The following is a 25,905-nucleotide window of genomic DNA, read 5'->3' as shown; positions in this document are numbered from 1 at the left end:
CACTTGACCTCCAGGGGACCGACCAGCACCCCGCCCCTGCTCTCCGGGCAGTCTCGGTCCGGGTGCGGAGCAGACCGCTGGCGCGATGCTGGTGCTGTGGCTGGTGCACTGGGGGCAGAAGCTGCTGATGTGGGGCGCGCTGAGCGCCATCTCGGTGGGGGGCGCCGCCCTAATCCTGAACCTCCTGCAGATGCTGGCGAGCTACGCGCGGAAATGGCAGCAGATGAGGCCCGTCCCCGCGTTACCCGGCGCCTTCCCGTTCGTGGGACACTCGCTGGGGATGAAGCCGGGCGGGACAGGTAAGGGACCGCGCCCAGGCCGGCCGGCTGCCCCCGGGGGGTCGGGGGGCTCCCTGCCTGCGGGGCCCCCGCCTAGCAGGAAGCCCCAGGGTGCAGGAGCTCCTCGGGGCCTCAGCCGGCTCTGCACCTTCTCCCCGCGCGCCCGCCTTCTCGGCAACCGAGAGCACCTCTACTTGCGGTGCTGGCTTGTTAGGAGAGAAGAATCTGTCACCCGCTGGAGAGTGGATTCCCAGTTCTATCCAGTTTGCCCTGTGACACCTGGTAAAATTGTTAGGGCTCCCTGCTTCACGTGAACTTTTTCTTTATGCATAGGCTAGAACGCAGTATTTCTAACGTCCTGTCCTTCTGCGTTTTCTCTTCTTTCTCACTTCCTAGCTACTCCTATCTCAAAGCACTTCCAGGCTTGTCTCTTGGCTGTTAAAACCTGAAGGGCAGAAAGTTCCCTGGAACTGGGCAAGTATCTTAAAACAGTACCATCATCCTCCACCCACCCACTGCCCTCTGGAAAATCAGGGACTAGAGATTGATTTGAGACTTCTCTCCCTCCCCACATCGCAAGACTTGACCACAACTTCCTTTCTCGACCTTCTTATTTTAGTTTTTTTTTTTTTTTAAGATTTTATTTATTTATTCTTGAGAGACAGAGAGAGAGAGAGGCAGAGGGAGAAGCAGGCTCCCAAGGAGCAGGGAGCCCGATGTGGGACTCGATCCCAGGACCCTGGGATCATGACCTGAGCCAAAGGCAGACGCTTAACCATCTGAGCCACCCAGGCGCCCATCTTATTTTAGTTTTAAGGAGGTTACATAATAACAGTAAACTCTGAGGGCAGGGCCTTCTGGCAAACTTACACAGCATGCTTTAAAGGCCTTAGTTATTACATAGTGGATTGTTTTCTACTGATATCTTTTTGAAGAGACTGATTTATGCTTTGTTGATGAGAAAAACAAAACACTTTAAGTTAGAAAGCTCTCAACGTACCTGGTTTTTACAGTTTCCCATCGGGGACAGTGAATTAGATCTTAGCACTTCACTTCATTTTAATGGGTGTATACGTTGGGATACCCAGAACTGAAAAAATTTGCCCAAAATGAAGTATTCTAAAATAAGCCTAGGGCCACAACCTTTAGTTTCACATCAGATTAATTGTAAATAACAGTTTTACAAGTTGAACATTAGCTCCAAAGCTTGAGGCATTCTTTTTCAGCTCAGACCCCCCCACCCACCCCCAAAAGGCTGTCATTTCAACTTCACAGAAATAGATAAGGCCTCATAGGGGAGTGTTTATCAAAATATTGAAAATGTTTTCTAGCAGAAGAAATCCAAGTTAACTTTTCATCACCTAAACATCAATGTGACTAATGTTACAAATGATCCAATAATGCATTTAGATATATGAAAACCATGTTTGTAAAAATTATCTTAGTTAATACTAAAACCAGAGCTAACCTCTCCTTCTACCCTGAGGCCTTATAGCATTAAAAAAATAATTGTGTACATATATTAATCTCCCACCCCCAAAAAGAAATAACATGCTTTAAAAAATCTCATCATATTCTTTTGGGAAATTTTTTTAAGAATTGAAATGTCCAGTGAATGAGACCTGTTTCAAAATATACAGTGAGTTGACTGGAATATTTAAAATAATTCTCCCTGGAGTTACTTTCTGGGTGAAGAGAATGACAATATACTGGCTTTTACAAAGGGACTTTTTAATCCAGCAAGTACTGGATTTTGGCATCAGGCAAAGCTCTGCTCACTCTAAATTTGAGAAGTTGTTTCAAACTCTCTAAAAGGAAGAGAGCAAGAGAAGAAAAAGGAACAGAGAAGAACTACAACAACAGCCAGAAAACACTGAACAGAATGGCAATATCAATAATTAAATGTAAATGGACTGAGTTCTCCAATCAAAAGACATGGTGTGGCTGAATGGATAGAAAAACAAGACCTATCTATATGCTGCATATGAAAGACTCACTTTAGACACAAGGACACACACAGACCGAACATGAAGTGATAGAAAAAAGATGTTTCATGCAAATGGAAACCAAGAGAAAGCTGGGAAGCTATACTTGTACCAGGCAAAATAGACTTTAAGACAAAGATTAAAAAAACCAAGAGGGCATTCCATAATGATAAAGGGGTCAATCCAACAAGAAGATATAGCATTTGTAAATATATATACACCTAACAGACGAGCACCAAAATATATAAGGCAAACATGAAAGCTAAGTTAGAGGGTTTTTTTTTTAAACCCTTTACTTGTAAAAGTAATTGTATGACAGAGTTATTTTAAGGAGTAAATTTAATGCATGGTGTTTCTAGACCACTGTCTAGAACTTGGTTAGAGTAAGTTCCTTAATTTTCAATCAAACATGGAGCCCTGCCTTGTACCCAACATTGAGCTAAACAAAGTGGTTGATGTTGGATTATTCTAAGATATATTCCCTGTTCTCAGTGACCTTGACTCTTGGGCAGGAGGCTGTGCTTTTGATTTGTGGCCACTGTCCAAATTCTGGTCTCAATAATCTCACCTGGAGTTCTGCAGTTGACTTTTCATTGGCCTTTCAAACCAATCTCTTGCTTTTTAGTCCATTATGTCAACACCTGCCTTTTCCAACTGTTCTCTGATATTGGACCCGATACCTTCAAACCACGGGCTCACACTTTCCTGTCTCCTCTGTCAGATCAGAACAAGGCAGGCGGTGATTATCACAAAGCGTGGTATTTTGACACTGTTGATTTGACCCAGCTCTTTTCATAGAAACTTTGACAACTGTTTGGACCAGGAGACATTTTGAAGCAATAGCATGTAATGGTTAAGATAGCACATTGTAGGATTTTAACTGCCTTAAGTACAAAGGCAGATTCTGTCATTTACTAGCTCTGTGATATTGGGCAAGTTAGCTGTGCACAGTTTCCTCAACTGGGACAGTAATAATAGTGACTTTCCTCTAACTATGGTGAGGCATAAAAGACCATGTACCAAGAACCTTAACACGAGCTCTGACGTATAATAACTTGCTGCAGTAAATGAACATGACATAATGGATGTTAGCTATTTTAGGATGATTATTACCAGGTTTTGATGTGCCGAAATATGCACTTTAAAAAAAAATCAGTGTTTATTTAGCATCATACGCGATGGACATCTGTGAGCCTTAGCTCCTCTCCTCCTGTATTTTGTGCAGCCTGCCCTGAAGCTTACTGATGAATGAGGAGCAGAGATGGGCTAAGCATGTACACATATTGGCATTGAAAACGAGCTGAAAAGTTGAATGGTTCATTTTTTATGCCATGTCCATTTGTCCTTGGTGCCCAAATATCTATGTCAAAATAGCTCCGTCAAAAATCTTAAGTACTGTATTAGTAGTCTCACAGTGGGGTTGGAATTAGCCTTGCTGTTGTTAATCAGGCATTCCCTTTGTCCAGAAGAAGCCCTGAATTCCCATATGCCTACCAACTAGCCTGCCCCTCCCCACCCCTCCCTACCTAGATTTTCCCAGCAATTTCTGCCCCATTTCCTGACATGTAATCAACTCCCCAGCTAGGACTCAAATCCTCCCTTAACTTCATCTTGTTCGACTTGTGTTCTGAAAGCATGTCTAACCTTTGCCATGTCTTTTCTCTGAGGTCTGAACCCTGTATATTAATTCTTTATTCACTGGCTACTGTCCTTTGTTCCTACCCAGATGACATTCATCAATATGGCATTTCCTCACGGAGAGTTTTGTCATGGCTTGATCTCTCATAATGCCATACTGCATTCTCCAGAGGGGGGCCTGATGGAAAAGTGTTGACTCCCAAGTTTTCCACACTCCTTTGATGCTGCGGTTGGGATTGATGGTCATCATTTCCCCACACCTGAAGCAAGGGCCTGCCATATCACACAGCCAATGCCCCTAACCCTGGCAGCATTGAATCCCAGCCTTTTCCCCACCCCCAGTGGCCTCAGTATACCCAGGTGATCTCACCACATTAGTGCTATTGTCCTAAAATATGACTCCAGTCATGCTAGTCCTCATCAGAAACTTCCAATTACTCCTTACAGGGTATAAAAGAAAATCAAAGCCTCCAACGCTCCAATCTCCTGTTCCAATGGTATCACCCCATCTTATGCTTTGGCTGCACCTTTGGGGAATTTCCAGACCTCCATGCTTCTGCTCTGCTGTTTCTGCTGCTTGGCTTACATTCTGTAAGCCCCTGTTTCCCCTTTTCTGCCTATAAAAATAAAACTCATTTTTTAATGCTCAAATGCCATCTCCTTCATGAAATTTTTTTCAGCCCTCTCAATGAGAATCAAGAACTCCTCAGACTAGAACTTGTCTTTTAGCAACCATTTCATTTTCTCTGGTGTTACAAAAGTCGCCATCTTCCATGGTTAGAAGATCCTTGAGAGTAGGGATTGGGTCCTTTGGAGGTGCATGTTCCTTGGATGTTATCTTCCTCACAATTAAATTACCCTCGCCATTCAATCATGTCATTAAATAGGGACTGTGTGGTTTACCTTGAAGATGTGAGAGACGTGGGAAATATTAAGTGACTTGCCCAAAGTAAATAAGTAAACAAAAAACAAAACAAAACAAAAAAACAACTCAAAAGACACGACAAGAAACTCTTTGAAAATTAAATATTTTCTCCCAGAATTTTTTCAGCAGGTCATTTATTACAGCGAAGAATACCGACACCAGCCACTCCTGAAACTCTGGCTTGGGCCCATACCGGTAATAGCCATTTATAATGCAGAAAGCGTGGAGGTGAGTGTGCGGTCAATATGACCACTATTCCACTGCATGTCTGATGGTGTGAGAGTCTCATCAGAATAAATACAGCAACAATGTTCTTATATTTAATTGAATTCAGTATATTCAGCATTTCATTACGTATTTTTGGCTATGTGGGTGCCATTTAATGCTTTCCAGATATCGTCTAAATCCTGGGGAGGGTAGCAGCCTCTGGACAAAGCAGCCTCTGGACACATTTGTTATCAGGTCCAAGATATCTGTTCTCCTTTTTTTTTTTTTTTTTTGAAAATCTGCATAAGGATATAGTTTTGTAGAACCATAAATAGATTATTCTGTAAGGTGAGCACACATGTTATCTGCCAGGCACTGTTTCAGGAGTCCAAAAATGTAAGACTAATAAAGTATGAGTGTTTTTCTTAAGGTGATCAGAGTCTCAGATCTGTTACAAATTTATTATTCGAAGGTAATTTTCTTAAAAAAGAATTCTCCCCTGATATCGATAGGGTAGATATCATTAATCCATGCTGTTGAGATAACTGCTCAGAAAGATTGTATACCTTTTACTTAACATTATGACACCAGGGAGATTATCTTGTGGTTTGATGAGAAAAGGATTTGGGTCAGGGAGTAAGAATGGGATAAACAGAGCTTCTTGGAACAAAATTAAACATAACTTCCTAGGCAATAATGCTGGGATATGTCTTTCTTAGTTATTGCAGTGAAAATGTTGAATTTCTCTGGTACCACACTGTAGCAGCCTGGTTCAGAATAGACAGTGAGGAGACAGGTGTAGGATTTCAGCCACTGCTGACTTGGTATGAGCAGGTCTGGTGTGTGTGAGAGATCTGTCCAGAGTGCAGGACTGGAGTGAGGAGCCTGGGGAGCATTTTGTGCTCAGACCTAAATACTCATCCCTTCTACTCCACTTGGATTCTAGGTGATCTGATCACATTCATGGCTTTCAGTGTTACTCACATGCTGGAGATACTCAAATGTGTACTTCTAGGTCAAGTCTTTATCCTGAGCATCATTCCTGTTTCAGACCATAGCAACTTGAATGTCTCCAAGTCAGTATGCCCAAAAATGAACTTGTGATTTTTATCTCCCTGGACATGGTCATCCTTGGATTCATTTATCTTCTCTCTCCTATCCTCCTACCCTAAATAAATGACTCCACTTGGTTCCTAGTTCATGGTAGGATCCAGGGCATCACCTTAGACATTTTCCTTTTTCTCAACTCCATTTATTCCCAAGACTGAATGACAGTTATATGTTCAAAACTCTACCTGACTTTCTTTAAGGCACAGGAATAAAAATGAATCACAGAGAAATAATACTTATAAGATGTTCCTTTAAAAAGCAGTGGTCTAGCCAGGTAGAATTCAACTTAAGAGTTGAAATTGTTTTGATGTCTATATATCTCTCAATTTTTTTTCTCTTTCCAAGGTAATTTTAACTAGTTCAAGTCAAATTGACAAATCCTATATGTACAAGTTCCTGGTACCATGGCTTGGCCTGGGACTTCTTACAAGGTAAGTCAGTGTAGATTTGTAAAGCTGTCTCATAGAAACAGTTACTTCAATAGGTAACGTGTTATGTCAGGAATGGCCACGAAGTAGTTCTCCTGTCTGCAAGACTGTGCTACCAGGAAGTGGGGGAGAAAGCTGGAAGGAAAGGTCTGGAGAACAATGGGCTCTGACAGAGAGGAGTCCAGGGTGTATGGTCATCTACAGCCACGGGACTCAATAATGATGATGACCAGTGTTTCAAGAAGAGTCAGGTCCTGATGTATGAATGGAGTAAAGCAAAGAAGAACTTGGGGCAGGCAGATCTTGAAAATCTAGTGGAAAAGGCAGTCATCTCCAGCAAAGTATATGGAGCACAAAATCTCAGTCCGGAAATAGGACTCCATCCTCTGAGAGAGGGCCTGCCAAGAAAAAGGCAGGACCCTTGTGGGGTCTGTGGAGAATATGAAGATAGTAGAGATCAAAGTAGAATCATAGACCATAGGGATCATCTGAGGACTGAGGTTTTAATAGAGGGGAGAAAAAATAAATTTTAGAAACTCGGAGCTTGGAAATTTAGAAAAATTCTTAAATTTTTCAATTTTTATGAGTGCCCCTTTAAATTTTAGTAGCATAGAATAATATCTAAACTATCCACATTCTGTAGCTATCTATATGAATCTTTGTCATTCTGACCAAAGCATTTGAGAATCTATAGATTAAGCTCTTTGAGGAGAGTTTTGTTGACTTGGCTAAATTTATACTTTGTTTCTGATGTAGCTTCTCTTGTTTGTAACCATGTATTTTGTTTCTAGTACTGGAAGCAAGTGGCGATCTAGGAGAAAAATGTTAACACCTACTTTCCATTTTACAATTCTGGAAGATTTCTTAGATATCATGAATAAACAAGCAAATATATTGGTTAATAAGCTTGAAAAACATGTTAACCAAGAAGCATTTAACTGCTTTTTTTACATCACTCTTTGTACCTTAGATATAATTTGTGGTAAGTTTCATTGACTTGTTCCTAAAGTTACGGTGTAGAGATAGGATGGCCCAAACAGAAAATAATATTCCAGTGGGAAGGTGACCGAGGGGATCTTGAAGGGATACTGGGTTTTTCAGGGTGGTCTTATTGCTCGGCCCTCTGGGAAGCAGCAGCCCCTGGGAGGGCTTTGAGCAAAACAGTCACAGAGCCAACATGCCTGGGAAGGCAGAGGGAAGAAGGAGCAGGAACGGGGAGTAGAAGATATAGGAGAAGAAGCAAAAGGGGGAGAGAACAATTTTAAAATCTCTGAGGACAAGAACAGGACTTATATCTTTTTTTTTAAGTGTTTGCGATTGGAAAATAAACAGAGGATATGTGCTCGAACTGAATGGTTGCTTCTTGCCTGTGTTTTGCAGAAACAGCTATGGGGAAGAATATTGGTGCTCAGAGTAATGATGATTCCAAATATGTCCATGCAGTTTATAAGTAAGTGAAGTCCTTTTAATTATCTTTAAAATGGTTCCTGATTAGGGCTTAAAAAATTATAACTAATAATTTGTGAGTATCTTTTTCATTGTTTCAAAATGAAACTTTATACTGAAATGGACGTAGTCATTTAAGTATGTATTTGGCCAGTAGTGGAATGGTTTTGTAAATCATGACACACCCAGATTATGCCATAATTTAAAATGATTATTTTGTAATATATTGAAAGATTATATTATGATGCTAAGTGATAAAGATAAAATGAGTTTTTTAGTATGATTACCACTAGGTATAAAAATTATTTATAGAAAGAAAAAACTAGAAGATACTATACCAAAATCTTAGCTATGGTTATTATTGTTTTGTGTGTGTGCTTCTCTTTCTTATACTGTTCTGTTTTTGTTGTTGTTCATTCTCCTTTCCCATCGTTTCTGCTCTGAGTATGTATTATTTTTTAATTGAAATAATCAATTTTACTTTAAAAATGGCTTGCAAGTATTCAACTATTAAGAGTCAGGGCCAGGATTTGAATTAATGTTTCCTATCTTTAAGTTCACTGTTCATTTCATTTTATTTTTATAAGTATTTACTGAGCATCTGTCACCTGCCATTCATGGCCTTAGGTGCTGAGTAGTTTTATAGCAACACACAAACAGGAAGAATAGCAGGGAGACACACATGGAAACAAACGAACGCAAACATAAATTCTAATAATTGCTTAGAAAGAAAAGATCAAGTTGACATTAGAAGGAAAACGGGGTGGCACCTAGATGGCTCAGTCCATTAAGTGTCCAACTCTTCATTTCGGCTCAGGTCATGATCTCAGGGTTGTGAGATCAAGCCCCTCGTGGGGCTCTGTGTTGAGCGTGGAGCCTACTTGGGATTCTCTCTCTCCCTCTGCCCCTCTGCTTGAGCTTTGTCTCTCTTTCTCTCTTGAGAAAGAAAGCAAGAGAGAAAGAAAGAAGAGAAAGAGAAAAGGAAAGGAAAAGAAAGAAAAGAAAAAGGAAAACAGGGACACGTCCTATGGATGAGTGGTCAGGAAACGTATCTTTGAAGAACTGTCTAAAAGTGTCTAAGCCAGTCTCAAAGAAGGGGGATCTATTGAGGTCTTACTTCTTTATCACTGGAAATGACAAGGGAGGTACTCAGGACAGCTGTGTGACCAATGGGTATCTGACGAGCACTTCTTTTTGGAAGAGGGCAACCACTTGTATTCTGTCACTCCAGAGGAGTGATCAAGCTAATGAGTGGATATTAAAAAGAGGCAGATACCACCCCAACATGTGATCCAAGAGCCACAGCAGCCTTGGGAGGTCAAGAACTCTTTCTGAAGAAACAGAAGCACACATCAGATGGCCATCTAGTAAGGATGTTCTATAATGAATTCTTCCTTCTGCTAATGAAACCATTAAAATTGTAAGCTTCATTGGATATGTAAAAGCCCATGCATTCATTGTTGAGCATAAAACACGGGTCTCTTAGTAGTCTCTAAGACAAATCATCCTCATTTCCATATATTACCCTTGTTGAGAGCAGGCACCAAATAGGTGCTAAAGAAATACATTTTCCCCCATGTATCAGCTAATGTATTTTTCCTATGTATAGAATGAGTGATGTGATACATCAGAGAATGAAGATGCCCTGGCTCTGGCTTGATTTTTTGTTTCTTATGCTTAAAGAAGGACGGGAACACAAAAGGAGCCTAGAGATCCTACATAATTTTACCAATAATGTAAGTCCTCAGTTTATTTTTGTATTGTGGTAAAATATACCTAATATAAAAATTTGCCATTATAGCCATTTTAAATGTCCAACTTGGTGGCATTAAATACATTCACAATGCTATGCAGCCATCACCACTATCCATTTCCAGAACTTTTTTAAATCCATGACTTTTATGTTTTGTGAATATACCCGGTGTAGGACCATGAAGCCCGTGCCTCATAAAATTTGAATTGAATAACGGAAAAAAGTAGGCAACATGATTACATTTCAATTACGTATTTAGTAAATATTAATTAAGCACTTGTTAAGTGGCAAATGCACTATCAAATGTTAGAAATATAGTAATGAGTAGGACATCTATGTTCCCTACTCTAAAAAGGTTTGTTTAGTAAAGGAGGTTATCTATTAAAAAATGACAAAATGCAATACGAACTGTGAATATTTATTAACAAACAGGGTGCTGTATTAAGAGAATAAAAAGACGAGGATTATAAGGGTCTTATGGAAAACGTATGGAAAGACAGTAGTTTTCAAAGGCAAGGGGCCTTTATACTAGTATTTCAACTTGGAAGAAATTAAAATTAACTGGATATTACTATTTTATGTCCAGTTCAATGATAACAAAGAGATAGTGATGTTGTTTTGGATATAGGATGTCAGTCTGTGTTAAAGATGAATCTAGAGCAATCACCTGGCTTAGGAGACTTGCCAACAGTTTGTATTTTATGGGTATAATTGAGTTCTTCCTCAGTTTTCATGCATTAATATCAATATCAATAATTAATGAATTTCAAACTGGATGAACAGTATTATTCATTTAATAAGTATTGAAAATTGCATACTGAATGCGAGGCACCAGGGGTTCCATCAGGAGATCTTGCGCTCAAAGAACTTAGGGTCTATTCATTCAAACCATTTAGTAGCAGGTTTGGTCAATTGCCTAATAGGAGAAAAAAAAGTTGAGTTGATGGGCTTTAATGCTTTCATTCATTCAGCAAATAATGAGCGTTCTCAAAATGCCAGGCAGTGCTCTAGAGGTTGGAAATATATCAATGAACAAAGACAAATTTGCTACCATGTGGGTCATACATTTGACTTAGAGGAGAAGGGCACAAAATAGGAAGTATAACATCATGCCAGATGGCAAGGGAAATGGGAAAAAATAAAGCAGGCTTGGAAAGATAGTGCTAGGGACTAGCATCGCAGGCATCAGGGAAGGTCTTTCTGATAGTGTGACAATGAGCAGAGATTTGAAAGAAAGGAGGGAGCCAGCCCTGCGGAGGAAGGAGGAAGGAGGAAGGAGTAGTCTCACCAGAAGGAACAGCAAGCAAACAGGTGAACTGACCGGCAACTTGCTATTTCTTTTTTCCAATACGACATGTAATTGAGCGATGTGTAGTCTACTCTATAAGGATTGCATTCTCTCCAGCACCAATACTTTTAGAGATGATTATGCTATACCCCATTGGAAAGACTGTAAAAATAGCACTTGAAAATTCTGAAGTTGCCTGACATTAAATTCATTTTTAGAAGTCTTATCAAATAATGCCCTAAAATAGGGGCGCCTGGGTGGCTCAGTTGTTAAGCGTCTGCCTTCGGCTCAAGTCATGATCTCAGGGTCCTGGGATCGAGTGCCGCATCAGGCTCCCTGCTCAGCAGGAAGCCTGCTTCTCTCTCTTCCACTCCCCCTGCTTGTGTTCCCTCTAGCTGTCTCTCTCTCTCTCTGTCAAATAAGTAAATAAAATCTTAAAAAAAAAAAATAATGCCCTAAAATTGAACAGGAAACTTGACTATACTTTTACAAGAGCCTAAGTTATTGTTGTGATAGCAAGGATAGGAAAGGTTTAGAAAAAATAAGCTAAAGAAGCTAGTATATTTTCATAGGAAAGTGTATTTTTAGGTTATAATAAATTGCAGACAAAACATGTCATTGTTAAATCATAGGTCATCGCTGAACGGGCCAATGAAATGAAGAGAGAAGAACACGGAAGTGCTGACAAGGACTCTTCCCCCTTCAAAACTAAACACAGGGCTTTTCTTGACTTGCTTTTAAATGTGACTGATGATGAAGGGAACAAGCTAAGTCATGAAGATATTCGAGAAGAAGTTGACACCTTCATGTTTGAGGTATTCTATGTCATCATGTTATTTTCAGGTATCACTAACTAAACCTCAGTTATTTTTTAGAACCTTTAATATTATTTTTTAAGTTTAATGAAATTTTATTTATTTATTTTAAAGATTTATTTATTTTAGAGAGGGGGGAGGGGCAGAGGGAGAGAGAGAATCCCAAGCAGACTCCCCACTGAGCACGGAGCCCCATGTGGTTTTCCATCCCACAGCCTGAGATCATGACCTGAGCCAAAACCAAGAGTTGGACGCTTAACCGACTGCGCCACCCAGGTGCCCCTAATGAAATTTTAAAGTAGCTTAATATAACTAAGGAAGAGTCATTAGATTAGCATTAAAGATTATAAAATTTAAGAACCTAATTAAGTATCAGAACAATTTCCTTGTTCAGAAAATCTTTGATTCATGGTGGGTACAGTGTAGACACGTTTTTTTTTTTTTTCCCTCAAGAAAACCTAAGGTCTGTCAGGCTTTTCTAAGCAGAAGAGCAGCCAGAAATTACTGTCAGTCTCTATATCGCTTCGGGCTTCCTTTTAATCTCTAAAACCCATGAGTCTCTTCCTTCACTAGCTTCTTTTAAAGAAGCCTGTTTTCTTCCTGCCTCTACCAATGAGTACTTAGCTACTGCTCTGAGCTGCCCTAACTAAAGAAGAAAGCAAGAGCCCTCCCGTAGAGAATTTAACCAGTTTGTAAATCTAAAAAGATTTCTGATCTTCAAATAATAATAGCAATAATAAAAGATGCAGTTTTTACAGAGATAATTCTAATTAACCGTATTAAATACTACAAGGAGTGAGTCTCTCAATGTGTGGATTGCCAAGTAAAGAAATGGTTTTTTTAAGCACCACGTGGTAGTATTTTGGAAGTGGAGGAAAGCAAAAGGCATCAGTGGTTTTCGACGGCTCAGCTTATGCTCAGTGGTGTGTTACCTGCTCCGCCTAGAGCCGTCTGGATGTGATGCTAGCGCTCGTCTGTCCGATCTTCCTGAGGGAGGACAGTCTGCGTGCTGGAGCGGAAAGCGGGCGGTGTTGAGCGTCTGTCCACTTGGGTTCTCCTCCTGGTTCATACTGGCCATATGAGATGCTTTCAGTCATCCCCGATCTCTGTCACAGCTTTCCTGTGTAAAATAGAGAGATGGCCTAGATCAGTGATTTCAAACTTCTTTTTTAAGCAGAGCACTTTATTGAAAAGAAATGTTATGCAGAAAATCAGAAAATGGACATCTACTTAGTTAAAAAGTGGAGAGGGGTTCAGCATGTGGGCTCTGGGGCCAAGTCCCAGCCATACCTTGTCCTGGAGGTGTGACCTTGGGCACCTCATCCAGCCTTTCTGGGCTTCAGCGTCCTCATTGTCAGACAACAGGCCTCACTGATTAGATTAATAATTTTTAAAGTGTCCTGAGAGGGACACCTGGGTGGCTCAGTCGGTTAAACAGCTGCCTTCAGCTCGGGTCATGATCCCAGGGTCCTGGGATCGAGTCCCACATCGGGCTCCCTGCTCTGCAGGAAGCCTGCTTCTCCCGCTCCCTCTAGTGTTTCCCCCACTTGTGCTCTCTGGCTCTCTCTCTGTCAAATTAAAAAAAAAAAAAAAAGTAAAATGTCCTGAGAATCGTGCCTGACACGTAGGAAGTATGTAGCAGATATTGGCTGTTATTCAGTGTTGAAGGGGAGAGACCTTCTCACATCTCCACCCTGTATACACACACACACACACACACACGTGCATACACACACACGGACACATACACACATACACTGTCATCCATGCACCTCTACGGACACATACATTCATGTATATGGCACACACACATCCATCTCCCACCGGTGACCTCTCACACTCATGAAAACAACCAGACCAGTGAATGATCTCTTTCTTCCAGTTTTAACATTCTTTGAAATCCTGAGGTTTTTTTCTTTGCATTGAATAGGAGGCATGCCCCCGACTGTAATAGTGAGACCTCCTCCCTAAGGTGGATGTGCCCTGCCTTTCATTGCCTGGCTGCCAGCCACTAGATATGCAGGTTTTTGCCCCTGCCCTAGCCCAGTGGTGCGCTCCTGTAAAGTCCGTGCTTTGTTTTGCTTCATCCAGCTTTCTCTGGGTAGCAGACAAAATGAAATAGGACGTTCAGCCTCAGTATTTGATCTCAAAAATGTGAATAACAGTATCAAGTATTTCGTGAAGTTTTTGTGAAGAACAATTGTGTTAGTTTCTGCCAAAGTACTTAGTGTTTTGCCTAGAACTCAGCACATATTAAAATGAAGATATTTATCAACTTCTTGCTGTGGAGAATGCTCAGAACTGCATATATACTCCCTGGTGTCCAGCATCGACAGGTAAAGCCTACCTTGCAAAGGAGGGGAAAGTAGAGAAGTACAGATCTGGCAAGCTGGCTCACAAAAAGCAGACTTTTACCGCCTTTTCTTTTTTTTAAGATTTTATTTATTTATTTGAAAGAAAGCACGAGCACGGGGTGGCAGGCAGAGGGAGAAGCAGACTCCCCGCCGAGCAGGGAGCCCGATGCGGGCCCCGATCCCAGGACCCCAGGATCACAACCTGAGCCGAAGGCAGCCGCTTCACCAGCTGAGCCACCCAGGGGCCCCTGGCCTTTTCCCCCTTTAAAACTGCCCGGTGCGCCTGTTCCTTGGAATGCCCCTTTATTGGCATAGCTGAGCCACTTCTCACCAAGTAGAAAGCTCCATGTAGTGGTGAAATGTCTCTCTAAGCATGATCCTCCCCCTTGAAGGGATTATTTTACATGTTTGCTTCTCACCAAGGTGAGGTGCTGTGGGCAATTAATTTGTTATGTTCTGGAGTCACACTGCAGCTGTCAAAGCCAGAGACAGTTCAAAACAGAGCCATCATTCGTGACCTTTTCGATACCGCTCTGCTTCTTAAGCCATGTCTCTTCTCACATTCGCAGGGCCATGATACGACAGCAGCAGCAGTAAACTGGTCCTTGTATCTATTGGGTTCTCACCCAGAAGCCCAGAAACGAGTGGACAGGGAACTGGAAGAAGTGTTTGGTATGTTTGGCCCCATCATTAGCTGCCCCATGGGTCCCAAGTCCACTGAAACCAACGCCATTCATGCTCCTCGAGGATGTGCAGTAGGACCTGTTGTAGAGACACTGTCATAAGCAGGAAAGCTCCCATATAGGACCCCTTCCAGTACTGGAGCCTTTGCGAGGCCTCTTCTGCTCACCTCCAGGCATTTGCTACCTGCCTGGCATGTGACTGCATTGGGCCAGATGCTGGGGTTGCACAAATAAATGCTGTATCTCCAAGGACCTCACTGCTTAGTAGGTGAGCCAGCCATTGTGCATGAAGCATGGAGTCCTGGCTATGCACTGGAGTGACATGGAGAAGGTGCTCTTTGGGAGCAGCGAGGAACAGGTGATGTTAGTTAGAGGGCGTCCAGGAAAGCTGTTCCATATTGGATTGCATCTGGCCACAAATGGGAGGAGAGGTGGGGCCTGCTGGTGGACATAAATTTCTATTATACAACCAGCAATCTGCTGGTTATATAGCTAGTTATACAAGGTATAGGACTGTAGGTAGGGAGTCCTAGGCTGAAGTCAATAGGGATGTCATCAGAGGCCCAGTCTTGCTCTTTTTTCTCTCTGTTCTTCACCATTCTGGCTTTTGTCTTCTTGATTATTGTTCTAGGTCTCATGTTTGTCTTCAAGACAAGAGGAAAGGGGAAGGGGGAATGAAGGATGTATTAGTTTCCTGGGGCTGCTATAACAAATTCTATAAACTGGGTGGCTTAAAACAACAGATATGTATTCTTTCACAGTTCTGAACACCAGAAATCCAAAATCATTATTGCTGAGCCTAAATCAATGTGCTGACAGGTTGTTCTCCTTCCGGAAGCCTAGGGGAAATCTGTTCTTTCTCACTTCTGGTGCCTGCCAGCATTCCTTGGTTTATGGTCCATCACTCAAATCTCTGCCTCTATTCACAGCACCTTCTCTTCTCTCTCTCTCTCTCTCTCTCTCTCTCTCTGTGTGTGTGTGTGTGTGTGTGTGTGAGAGAGAGAGAGAGAGAGAGAGAGCTCTCTTCCTCTCTTATAAAGACATTTGTGATGACATTCAGAGCCCACCTGTATAATCCAGGATAATCTCCCCATTTTTAGATCATTAACTGAATCAAATCTGCAAAGACACCCTTTTCCCAAATAAGGGAACATTTACAGGTCCCAGGGATTAGTACTGAGATATGTAGGGGCCATTGTCAGCCGACCACAAGGGGCCACACATTGTGCCATCACTTTTATCCTTTGTTTAATCACACATCACATGGCTCCCAAAGCTGGGAGGAGAAAATGAAAGATTGGGTCAGCCAACCAACAAAGTGTATCTGATGCAGTTGCATTGAGAAAAGAACTAAGAAAGGAAAAATGAAGATAAAAGGAGGACAGGGCAGGCATTCTAGAATGAGGAGAACAGATGGACAATGACACAGAAGTGGAAACGTTTGGAGGACAGTAGTAAATAGTGAGCGGCAGCTAGAATTTAGAACATATAGCAGAACGTATTGAAAGATGAGGTTGGACAAGTAGTTTATGTGTTGAGGTTGGACAAGTGTTCATGTGATGTGAGGACTAGAATTTCATATCAAGAGGGAAGACTTTATTTTGTGGAATGGAGACAATCTAAACTTATTGGCTCTGTTTCTATAGTCATTTTTTTTCTGTATTGATTTTAATTTCTCTCATATTGCCTATGGTGAATTAATTTGGTCTTTGAAAAGCTCACACATTATTTTGGGATACGTTCACATTTTGTATCCTCTACAATGTGTAGCTCATTGCTGGTCTCAAAAATACTTTTTGATCTCACATCATTAAAACACCATTATTCTAGATGCTTTATTCTGCTCCTCCTCATGTTTTCTTTGATGGTATGGTGCCTCACTTTTTCTTCTATCCCCAGTATTAGCTCTAAAATTTCATGAGCAACTAATCTTTGGACATTGAGTTGCAAGTATTAATTCCTCTTGTTACACATAAAATTAACCATTTATTTGTGTATGTTTAGTTGTAACAAAGCAACTTGTAACTGATCATCCTTTTCCCCCCAGTGAAACAAAAAGAAAATTTTAAAATAAACAGGAAAATAATTACAATAGAGAATGTCAATTCCAGATAAGGTCTTACAGGCTTGCTGTGTCTCCCATTGAGTGGTAGGGCTCAAGTCCTGAGGAGAGAATTTTATTTCTAAAGTGTCATCCTAAACTGCAAGGATGCCCATTAAACAACACAATTAAACATGCCAAAGGAGAAATCATGTTGTCAAGATGCCCACTTTACCTGCCTAAGCATCTCTAACCCACCCTTCTCTGATCTTCTAGAAACCCATTTAAAAATAAATAAATAAAAGCACGAGAAAGTAGACAGATACATATTGGTAAATGCTAACTGTCCATATTCACGTAAAGACACAGTGTAATCTCTGAGCCCAATATTGAGGAAAAGGAGAAGAGCTAGAATTCTGTGCACTACCACATGGGGACCAAGCACTCCCCAGCTTCTAGCAGAGCTAAGGGAGCAGAAGGGTTGTTTTTTTGTTTTTGTTTTGTTTTGTTTTAGTTTTTTTGGTCCCCCACAGAGCACAATAGTGTTGTTTATATGAAGTTTTGGTTGAGACAGAAAGGGATAAAAATGAATTGGAATAGGAAAGGGTAGAGTTTCTCTTCCCAGTGTATTGTGCTCAAGGTATTGCCCACCCCACCCTGCCCCCAAATAAGTTGAGAACCATGGTGTAAAGGAGAGAAGAGAGATTTCAAGAACAGCATGACTGAGCACAAGGGGACTGGAGAAAATTAAAACAAGAAGATTGGAATCCATCAGTCTTCCATTTGTCATCTCCTCCACCCTCTTTTCCTCCCTCCCCTACTTCCTCATCTTCTCCTTCATTCTCATTCTCCTCTTCATTAGTATATTCTCCTCCTCCTCCATCCCCTTCTTCATCATCCATGTCAGGAACTAAGTGGTACTGTCATGGATTTGGCCAAATACCATCTTGGATGTCCTCTCCTAACTCATCTGTACCTGACTAAGAATGGTCAGTAAACCAGAGAAAGAAGCTCTCTGGTTCCTCATGCTCCCTCTTCCTGCTGGCTTTATTTTGCATTTGACTTGAGCATCTCATCAAATCCTTTCAATTTCCATTTGATTTCAGTAGGCTTTGAAGATGGATCACATTCTCATCCAGATGAAATTTTTTGGAGAGAAATTTATTTTTGAAGGAAGGGTTTTTTATCAAAATGAATATCTATTCTATAACCTGATTTAATATCTTCAAATTCGGTCACTTTGACTCTGGTCAGGTAATACAGTGCCTCTTCATCTTCCTCTCCAAGTAATGGCAGATTTGTGGGTGGCTGACAGATGCTGTTACCCCAGAATTTGGGATTTAGGTGATCAATTCCAACCTCCTTTGAAAACACAGTTGGGGTGGTTTGTTATACTTCTGTTATCCCTTCAAAATTCTTCACTGGTTTTTTCCTTAAGTCCATCTATTTCATTTTGTACTTCATCAGTATGTTCAGTTGCTCCTTGCTATTCTTTTCCTTCCTGTGGCACATCCAGAGAGGGAGAGGTTGATGTCTCCTCTGGCCTGGAGGCAGGAGGCAATCTTAGTGTCTTTGTTTGATGCAGGAACAAAAAGCATTTAGGGGCCATGTTGGGGGGAGAGTCCAAGAATCTGACCCAAGAGAAGATGCACATCTGGAAGCTCTGACAACTCAAAATTAACCATTTTAAAGTGTATGATTTAGTACATTCACAATGTTGTACAACCATTACTCCATCTAATTCCAAGACATTTTCAGTACCCCGAAAGGTAACTCCGTACTGTTAATCAGCCATACCCCATTCCCTCTTCCTCCAGCCCCCAGCAACCAGTAATTTACTCTCTGTCTCTATGGATTTACCTGTTCTGAGAACTTCCTATGAATGGAATCATACTATGCATGACCTTTTTTGTCTGGTTTCTTTTACTTAACGCGTCTCATTTTATCAGGTATAATATTAGAAATCCTACTTTGGCTGTAGGTATTTAACATTTGGTGCTTTGATTAATTCCTCCTTGATGTCCCATTCCCCAAGCCCGTAGAGTTCTTTCATTGTCATCTCATGTATTTCCTTTAACCAGGGAAGTCTGATCGTCCTGCTTCCTTAGAGGACCTGAAGAAACTCAAATACTTGGAATGTGTCATTAAGGAGAGCCTTCGCCTTTTTCCTCCTGTTCCTTTGTTTGCCCGTAATCTTACTGAAGATTGTGAAGTTGGTAAGAACTCTGTAATCAGGAGAGTAGGGAGAATGGATTTTTTAATGTCCATCTTACTCCATTCTTACGACATATTGCCTACCTCTTGACAGGGGGTTACAAAATTGTGCAAGGCTCTCAAGCCATCATCGTTCCCTATGCACTGCATAGAGATCCAAGATACTTCCCAAATCCTGAGGAGTTCCAGCCCGAGCGGTTCTTTCCTGAGAATTTGCAAGGACGCCATCCATATGCATACGTGCCCTTCTCTGCTGGACCCAGAAACTGTATAGGTTTGTATCCATCAGAATTGGTTTCACCTTTCCAGCCCACATGGTAGTGGGTTTCTCAGAATAATTTCTTTGAGATGTAGTGTCTCATAGGCAACAGTCTTAAAAAACTGATCTCCTTTCTCCTCCCCCTCACTATACATTACTGTTCCAAAAAAGACTGTCATAAGGATTAATTTTCTAGGACTGCCATTACAAAATACTACCAGCTGGTCTGGCTTAAACAACAGATAATCATTTTCTCATATTCTGGAAGCTGGAAGTCTGAAATCGAGGGGTCAGCAGGGTTGGTTTCTTCTGAGGCCTTTCTAAAGCTCGGCTTATAGATGGTCATCTCCCTGTATCTCCACGGGGTCTTTCCTGTGTGTTTCGTGTCCTCATTTCTTCTTTTTTTTTTTAGAAAAAAAAAAAAAAAACCAGTCAGATTGGATTAGGGTCCATCCATGTAACCTCATTTTAAGTTAATTAACCTCTATAAAAATCCTATCTGCAAAAACAGTCACATTCCAAGGTACGAGGGTTAGGGCTTCAACATATGAATATGGGGGGACACAGTTCAGCCCATAACATAAAGCACAATCAGTTACATGGTAGAGTTTTTAAATGTTGTTGATTTTGGATCAAAGTAGAATATATTTTATATAGTAGAAAACTTATTTGTAGTGATTAGCTGTATTTAACCTAATATCTGTGTTTGTTGCTTTTAAGAATTGCATCTTGCAAGATGAAAACATAGAATGCTTACCATATGGCCAGCTGAAGTACTTAAAACAAAATGAATGCACATCACCATGCATTACAAACACTTTGGCTTTAGGATCTCTAGCATTTTATCATCCGTGTAAATGCAGGTGTTAGTAAAATGAGGTCAGATTTAAATGGATGAATCTGAAGCATATTTACTATAGTAAATTAAAGGCCCAATAAGAAAGCCATCTAAAGTAGTGATTCTCATGCTTCAGTGACCAGAATTCATCTGGGTTATTGCTCAAATACAAATACCTACCCCACTCCAACTATTTGGATGCACTGGGTAGGAGCAGAGAAGGGAACTGAAGAATCTTCATTTTTAACAAACATCCCAAGGATTCTGATTGTCCCTACTGTGGAAATATAAAATCACTTGCTTCCTCTAATAGGACCTATGATTTCTCAGATTTAAGATATATGTATAAATAAAGTAATGCTATTTACATTAATTTGAAGGTCAAAGATTTGCCATAATGGAAGAAAAGGCCATTCTTTCCTGCATCCTGAGGCATTTTTGGGTAGAATCCAACCAGAAAAGAGAAGAACTTGGTCTAGCAGGAGAGTTGATTCTTCGTCCAGCTAATGGCATCTGGATCAAGTTGAAGAGGAGAAATACAGATGAATCCTAACCATATAATTGGACTGTGCCTTTGTCATGTAAAAGTTCTTTCTTGAAGGAAATTGGATTTATAATTTCTAGATCAGAGTTCAACACTCTTAGTCCCTAGACCTATTTCTTTCTTGTCCCTGCTTACGTTGCAGTCAAGTCCAACAAAGAGTTTTATATTTTCATCACCACCATAGATCTTACCCTTGGTTTTGATCCCAAAAGTAGAGTTAAGTGATGATGGCACCCAAATAAACATAGGACAAGTTTTTCAACAGAGGTAGCCACTGACCAACTCAATTTCAATTGGCAGATCCAAAGGATATAATTTAATTAAAGTTCCAGAATTTTTTTTAAGGTATTCTTATTGACTGGGGAACATATATATGCATGTACACATATGCATTTACTTTGAAAAGGGTGATTAATTAAGTACTTAGACATAAGAAGCTTAAGTTTTTAAATTATATGAGTGGCATCAATTATGAGAAGAATTATTATTATAGCGCTTTTTGGATTTTATCACCTAGAGTAGATAATTTGTAAGTTGACTCATAGGTTCTGTTCCTATTTCCCTTTTGACTAAGTCCTTATAGCCGTGACTTCATTATTCATAGTATCACAACTACCCTTATATATCGTACAAGGTTGGGAAAGATTCCTCTTGGTAATAACCAATCCCCCACATTGTGTCAGGGTTGAGTAATGGCTTTCGGAGCTGGACGGTCCTTATTGCTTATCTAGGTGTACTCCCTTTTATTAGAAGAAGGGAATGAGGTCAATGAGAAGGTAAGTTTCTGCCCAGAGTCATGCCACGAGTGGGCGATAGGGCCAGATATAGAGGTCTGTACTCTATATCTCTCCACTCCCAGTGCGATAGGCTTCACTATGTCTGCTTTTACTTTATTGGAACTCAGGTCTGTAACTAGATGTGTGATTACAACACAGATTTTCTGCCTCTAATTTTGGATATTTCTTCTAGAATTCTTCTATCATTAAAGGAAAAGATAAGCCATTCATCTATATTTAGTAACCAATAATATCTCACTTAGTTTAGGGTTAGGCGAGTAAATTCAGTGCTCCAGAACATACCTATCGAGCTGATAGCTGACATGCATTCTCTGAATTTTAATTCCATAGGTAGTATCTCTACTCCCTCACTCAGTGACTTTAAAAAACGTTTAATAAACTTAATAAGATTGTTTTTTCAATACTCCCAAGGCAATAGCAGATAGAAGCAACAAATTAAGAGGATGGAATTTCTATTCTTCAAAGGATATCAGAGGAAGAGATTATAAAACCAAAGCCATTTGCAAGCACTTCAGGCTGAGTTATTTAGGGCAGGGTCAGAAGCTCTACCCACATTACAATCCCAAGAAACCCTTGTGCAGACAACCCAGTTGCTAAATTGATGAGAAAAAGTCAAGGAAGTATATGATACAGTTGAAAAAGAGTCCCATCATATGCTTACCTTTGTTATCTAAAAAGTGGATATAGGCAGAAAATCTTATTCCCAGATGACTATAGATAATCAAAGTTTTATTCTTGGAAATTAGCATTATTTCTCAATTTTATGCATTTAGATATAAAACTTCTGTCATTTTTCCTTCCTTTCCTTTTCTTCCCCCTTTTCTTTTTTTAGTGACCCTACATTGGATGTAAAACTAAATTTAAAGTAAAACATTTTTTGATGTTACCTTTTATTTTTATTTTATTTTTTTTTAAAGATTTTATTTATTTATTTGAGAGGGAGAATGAAACAGAGAGAGAGAGCATGAGATGGAGGATCAGAGGGAGAAGCAGACTCCCTGCCGAGCAGGGAGCCCGATGCGGGACTCGATCCCGGGACTCCAGGATCGTGACCTGAGCCGAAGGCAGTTGCTTAACCGACTGAGCCACCCAGGCACCCTGATGTTACCTTTTAGCCTAAGGTCTTCATGTGGCCCCAGAATAATTTGTTATTTGTGTTTTAATGGGAAATTCTCTTAACCATGTTAGAGGTGGAATTGAGAAATTATGTTATACTCTGTGGTATCAAAACGCAGATGCTGGCTTTTTATTTTTTTTTAAATAAGACGATGATCTAATATCTGTGACCCTATTACCTGTCTTACTACTGCTTGACAGAAGTATCTCAAGAAAAATAAATTAAATTTTAATCATACATGCTACATTTTATTTTAAGAACTGATGTCAGTTTGAAATATAGATAGGTTTAAAGGCAAATTAGTGGGTGACCAATTCATAATGAGTAATAAAAGAAATAGCACGTTTGAGCTGATGTCAACAGTACTACTCAGATTTTCTAACAAAATGTTCCTTGTACCATTGTCATAGACTGATTTTGAGTTTTCCTGACTCTGAAGAATTAACCAGAGGAGAAATAGAAATACCAACACATTTTGCTCAGCAGAAACTGAAATCTCGGGGCACCTGGGTGGCTCAGTTGGTTAAGCGACTGCCTTTGGCTCAGGTCATGATCCTGAAGTCCCAGGATCGAGTCCCACATCGGGCTCCCTGCTCAGCGGGGGGTCTGCTTCCCCCTCTGCCCTCTTCCCTCTCGTGCTCTCTGTCTCTCAAATAAATAAATAAAATCTTTAAAAAAAAAAAAAAGAAACTGAAATCTCCCACAGAAGCCTGGGAATCAACAAAACTATCAGCATCATTGGATCTCAGGCATTTATAGTCTAGAAACCTTACCAGGTGATGGATTAGTGAACTGATTGATGTTCTGTTCATTGTCAAGACAACTAAAGAATGTCAGTTTTTGGACCAAGTGACCTGTCTCACAGTGAAAGAAATGCTGTGAAAAAAAAAAATCAATTTTTACTCTGGAATATATCTGGAAGACGAAAATGTTTTTCTTTCCAGCATCTAATGAGATGCTGATAGGCACATGACAAATTTTTTAGTCTGTCTGGAAACCTCCCCCCCCTTTTTTAAGGAACAGTACCCTCTTTATCTTTGGAACTATCCCATGATAAATACCTCCCCCCTTTTATTAAGGAACAGTACCCTTTTTATCTTTGGAACTATCCCATGATAAATACCTCCCCCCTTTTTCTTCCGTTTCTCACCTTTTTGCTTCCCCAACATGCACACTGTGAATACACAGTTTTAGTTGATGATGCCATGTTCTTAGGCAATCTTGTTCTTTTGACTTAAGTTGATTGACCCAAGCAGGGGCCAACTCTGAGTTCTGCCTTTGGGAATCAGTGGAGGTTTTAAGTTGTGAGACTGGGGATCAACTGATAGTTGAGCCTCTGGAGCAGCCACTAGGAGATGGGAAGAAGGTGATGGGTAAAGAAGAAGCAGAGGGAAGAAATGGAGAGAATCCTGGAAGGTCCACATCCTGCGTTCCAGGCGATGCGGAAGCTCACCTGCATGTCTGCCCTGTGCACTGTTGGGTTGTTCTCCTCTACCCTGGAGCTCAAGGGCCAGGCTATTGTCATTTTGCTTAGGTTGATTGTCTTTCATTTCTAACCAAAAGCAACTTAGTGTTTGTCAGCTCAGCTATGGGATGAAGGAAGTTGCTCTATTCTTTGGACATGATCTTAGATTTTCATCCTCTGTCCTTTGTGCTGTTCAATACTTCCCTAGGCTGGATAACATCAGCCAATAACATATGTCTGCTAGTCATTTAAATGCAATAGAATTTTTAATAAGATTTAACTGACACTGTATTAGTTTCAGGTATATAGCACCATGATTTGATGTTTTTATGTATGTGAAATGATAAATGCAATAGCATTTGAGGACATACAGGGTTTCCACCTTTTCTAAGATGATAGGAAAATGAAAAGTACAGTGCTTTATTTTAGAATATAGCTGGGATTAGCCAAACACAAGAGTCTAGTTTCTTAGCTCCCTCCCGATGTATTCCCCAGACTAATTCATCATTATTTCTTGCTTTAATTAAACCAGATTCACCCCAGTTTTCATTCTGGCTATCTGTATTCCAAATTCCAGGGACAAATCTCTCATCTGTAATTACTACGAATGGACTGTGTATTCTGTCCTCTGCTTCTTGTGCAGAAATTCACCAAACAGGAGTATTTCTTTGGACCTTTTACACTGAATTCAATTTCTAAATTTACTCCCAGCCTGCAGTTGTTCCTCCCCCAACTCTCTTGATCCCATGAGATACCTTGTGGTCCCTCCTTTTTCCTTCCCATCACTTCCTGCCTCCTCCTCCCCAGAATTTGCTTGTGATTGCGGTTCACATGAGTCCTTTCCTGTCTTTCCTGGTATTCGCCAATGTAGGTCTTGTGGAAATTAAGGCTGTACTCAAACTCCTATTTCTATATCAAAAACTTATGATAGCCTTTAACTCAAAAGAAGATCATTACTGTATGTACGCATGATTATCTTATTTCTAGAATGTTTTAAACTTATTTTTGAATGCTATACATAGTTTAAAAATATGTGTTTTAGCTGAATGGTAACGGGTGTGTCAGCACAAGCCTGCTTTCTGGGCACTCCCAGGATGGAGGCTTACCTCTCTTTCACCATATTATACTCTTGGCCTCCTTTCTTGCTCAAGTCAATCGCCAGTTTGAAGTTTTATGCTTATGGAAACAGAATAAATTAAGACCTTTAATCCACTCGGACACACTTAATGTTCTTCATATGGCCACAGCTTTGTAGGCATGTGATTGTGCTTCAGACTTTTTGGCCTCCTGTGCCTCCATCATTAATTGTTATTCCATCAGTACTGCTTGATGTTGTATCCAGCGCTGATTCCTTATCACCGGAAACAATGTTGTTTATGAAAGCCAAGGATGGCAGTGTCTCCTATTGAGCAATTAGATGGAACCTCGAGAGGACATCTGCTCCCCACAGAGCATATTCATGGGATTAAGGCCAGTCTGGCTATTAGTCCAATAATTGCTGTCAGTGGTATCTATGACTGGCAGCTCATCCTCACTTATAAGAGTGACAGTGACTTTCATACGTGACTTAGATGGTCCACAACTGTGGGTAAAGGACCATCCTGTCCTCAATATCTTGCTCTCTTCCTTCTTTCCTTCCTTCCTCCCTTCTGCCATCCCTCCCTCCCTTCCTACTTCCTTCCTTCTCTCTTTCTCTGTTTCTCTCTCTCTCTTTCTCTTT

The 25,905-nt window shown here is 40.5% G+C and overlaps 2 protein-coding genes and 1 pseudogene across 2 annotated transcripts in view; 2 read left to right on the top strand and 1 right to left on the bottom strand.

Annotated features, from left to right (window-relative positions):
- Positions 1–22,201, top strand: LOC118010048 (cytochrome P450 4V2). The gene is made up of 11 exons (XM_035004206.1): positions 1–299; positions 4,942–5,054; positions 6,489–6,574; positions 7,363–7,553; positions 7,952–8,021; positions 9,627–9,753; positions 11,691–11,873; positions 14,797–14,899; positions 19,033–19,167; positions 19,260–19,439; positions 20,643–22,201. Exons 1-11 carry the CDS (start codon positions 86–88, stop codon positions 20,813–20,815), a joined length of 1,575 nt encoding a protein of 524 aa, XP_034860097.1. The 5' UTR covers positions 1–85; the 3' UTR covers positions 20,816–22,201.
- The window catches only part of KLKB1 (kallikrein B1), a 38,000-nt gene continuing 23,975 nt past the window's right edge, over positions 11,881–25,905 (top strand). Inside the window, exon 1 of the mRNA XM_035004202.1 lies at positions 11,881–11,901. The gene's annotated coding sequence lies outside the window, so the exon portion shown is untranslated. The remainder of the gene's footprint in view (positions 11,902–25,905) is intronic.
- Positions 17,659–18,560, bottom strand: LOC118009779 (annotated as a pseudogene).

This window comes from Mirounga leonina, unplaced genomic scaffold, assembly GCF_011800145.1.
Source record: "Mirounga leonina isolate KUSES-001 unplaced genomic scaffold, KU_Mleo_1.0 Mir_128, whole genome shotgun sequence".
Lineage (NCBI taxonomy): Eukaryota > Metazoa > Chordata > Mammalia > Carnivora > Phocidae > Mirounga > Mirounga leonina.
This window is presented reverse-complemented; position numbering and strand designations above follow the sequence as displayed.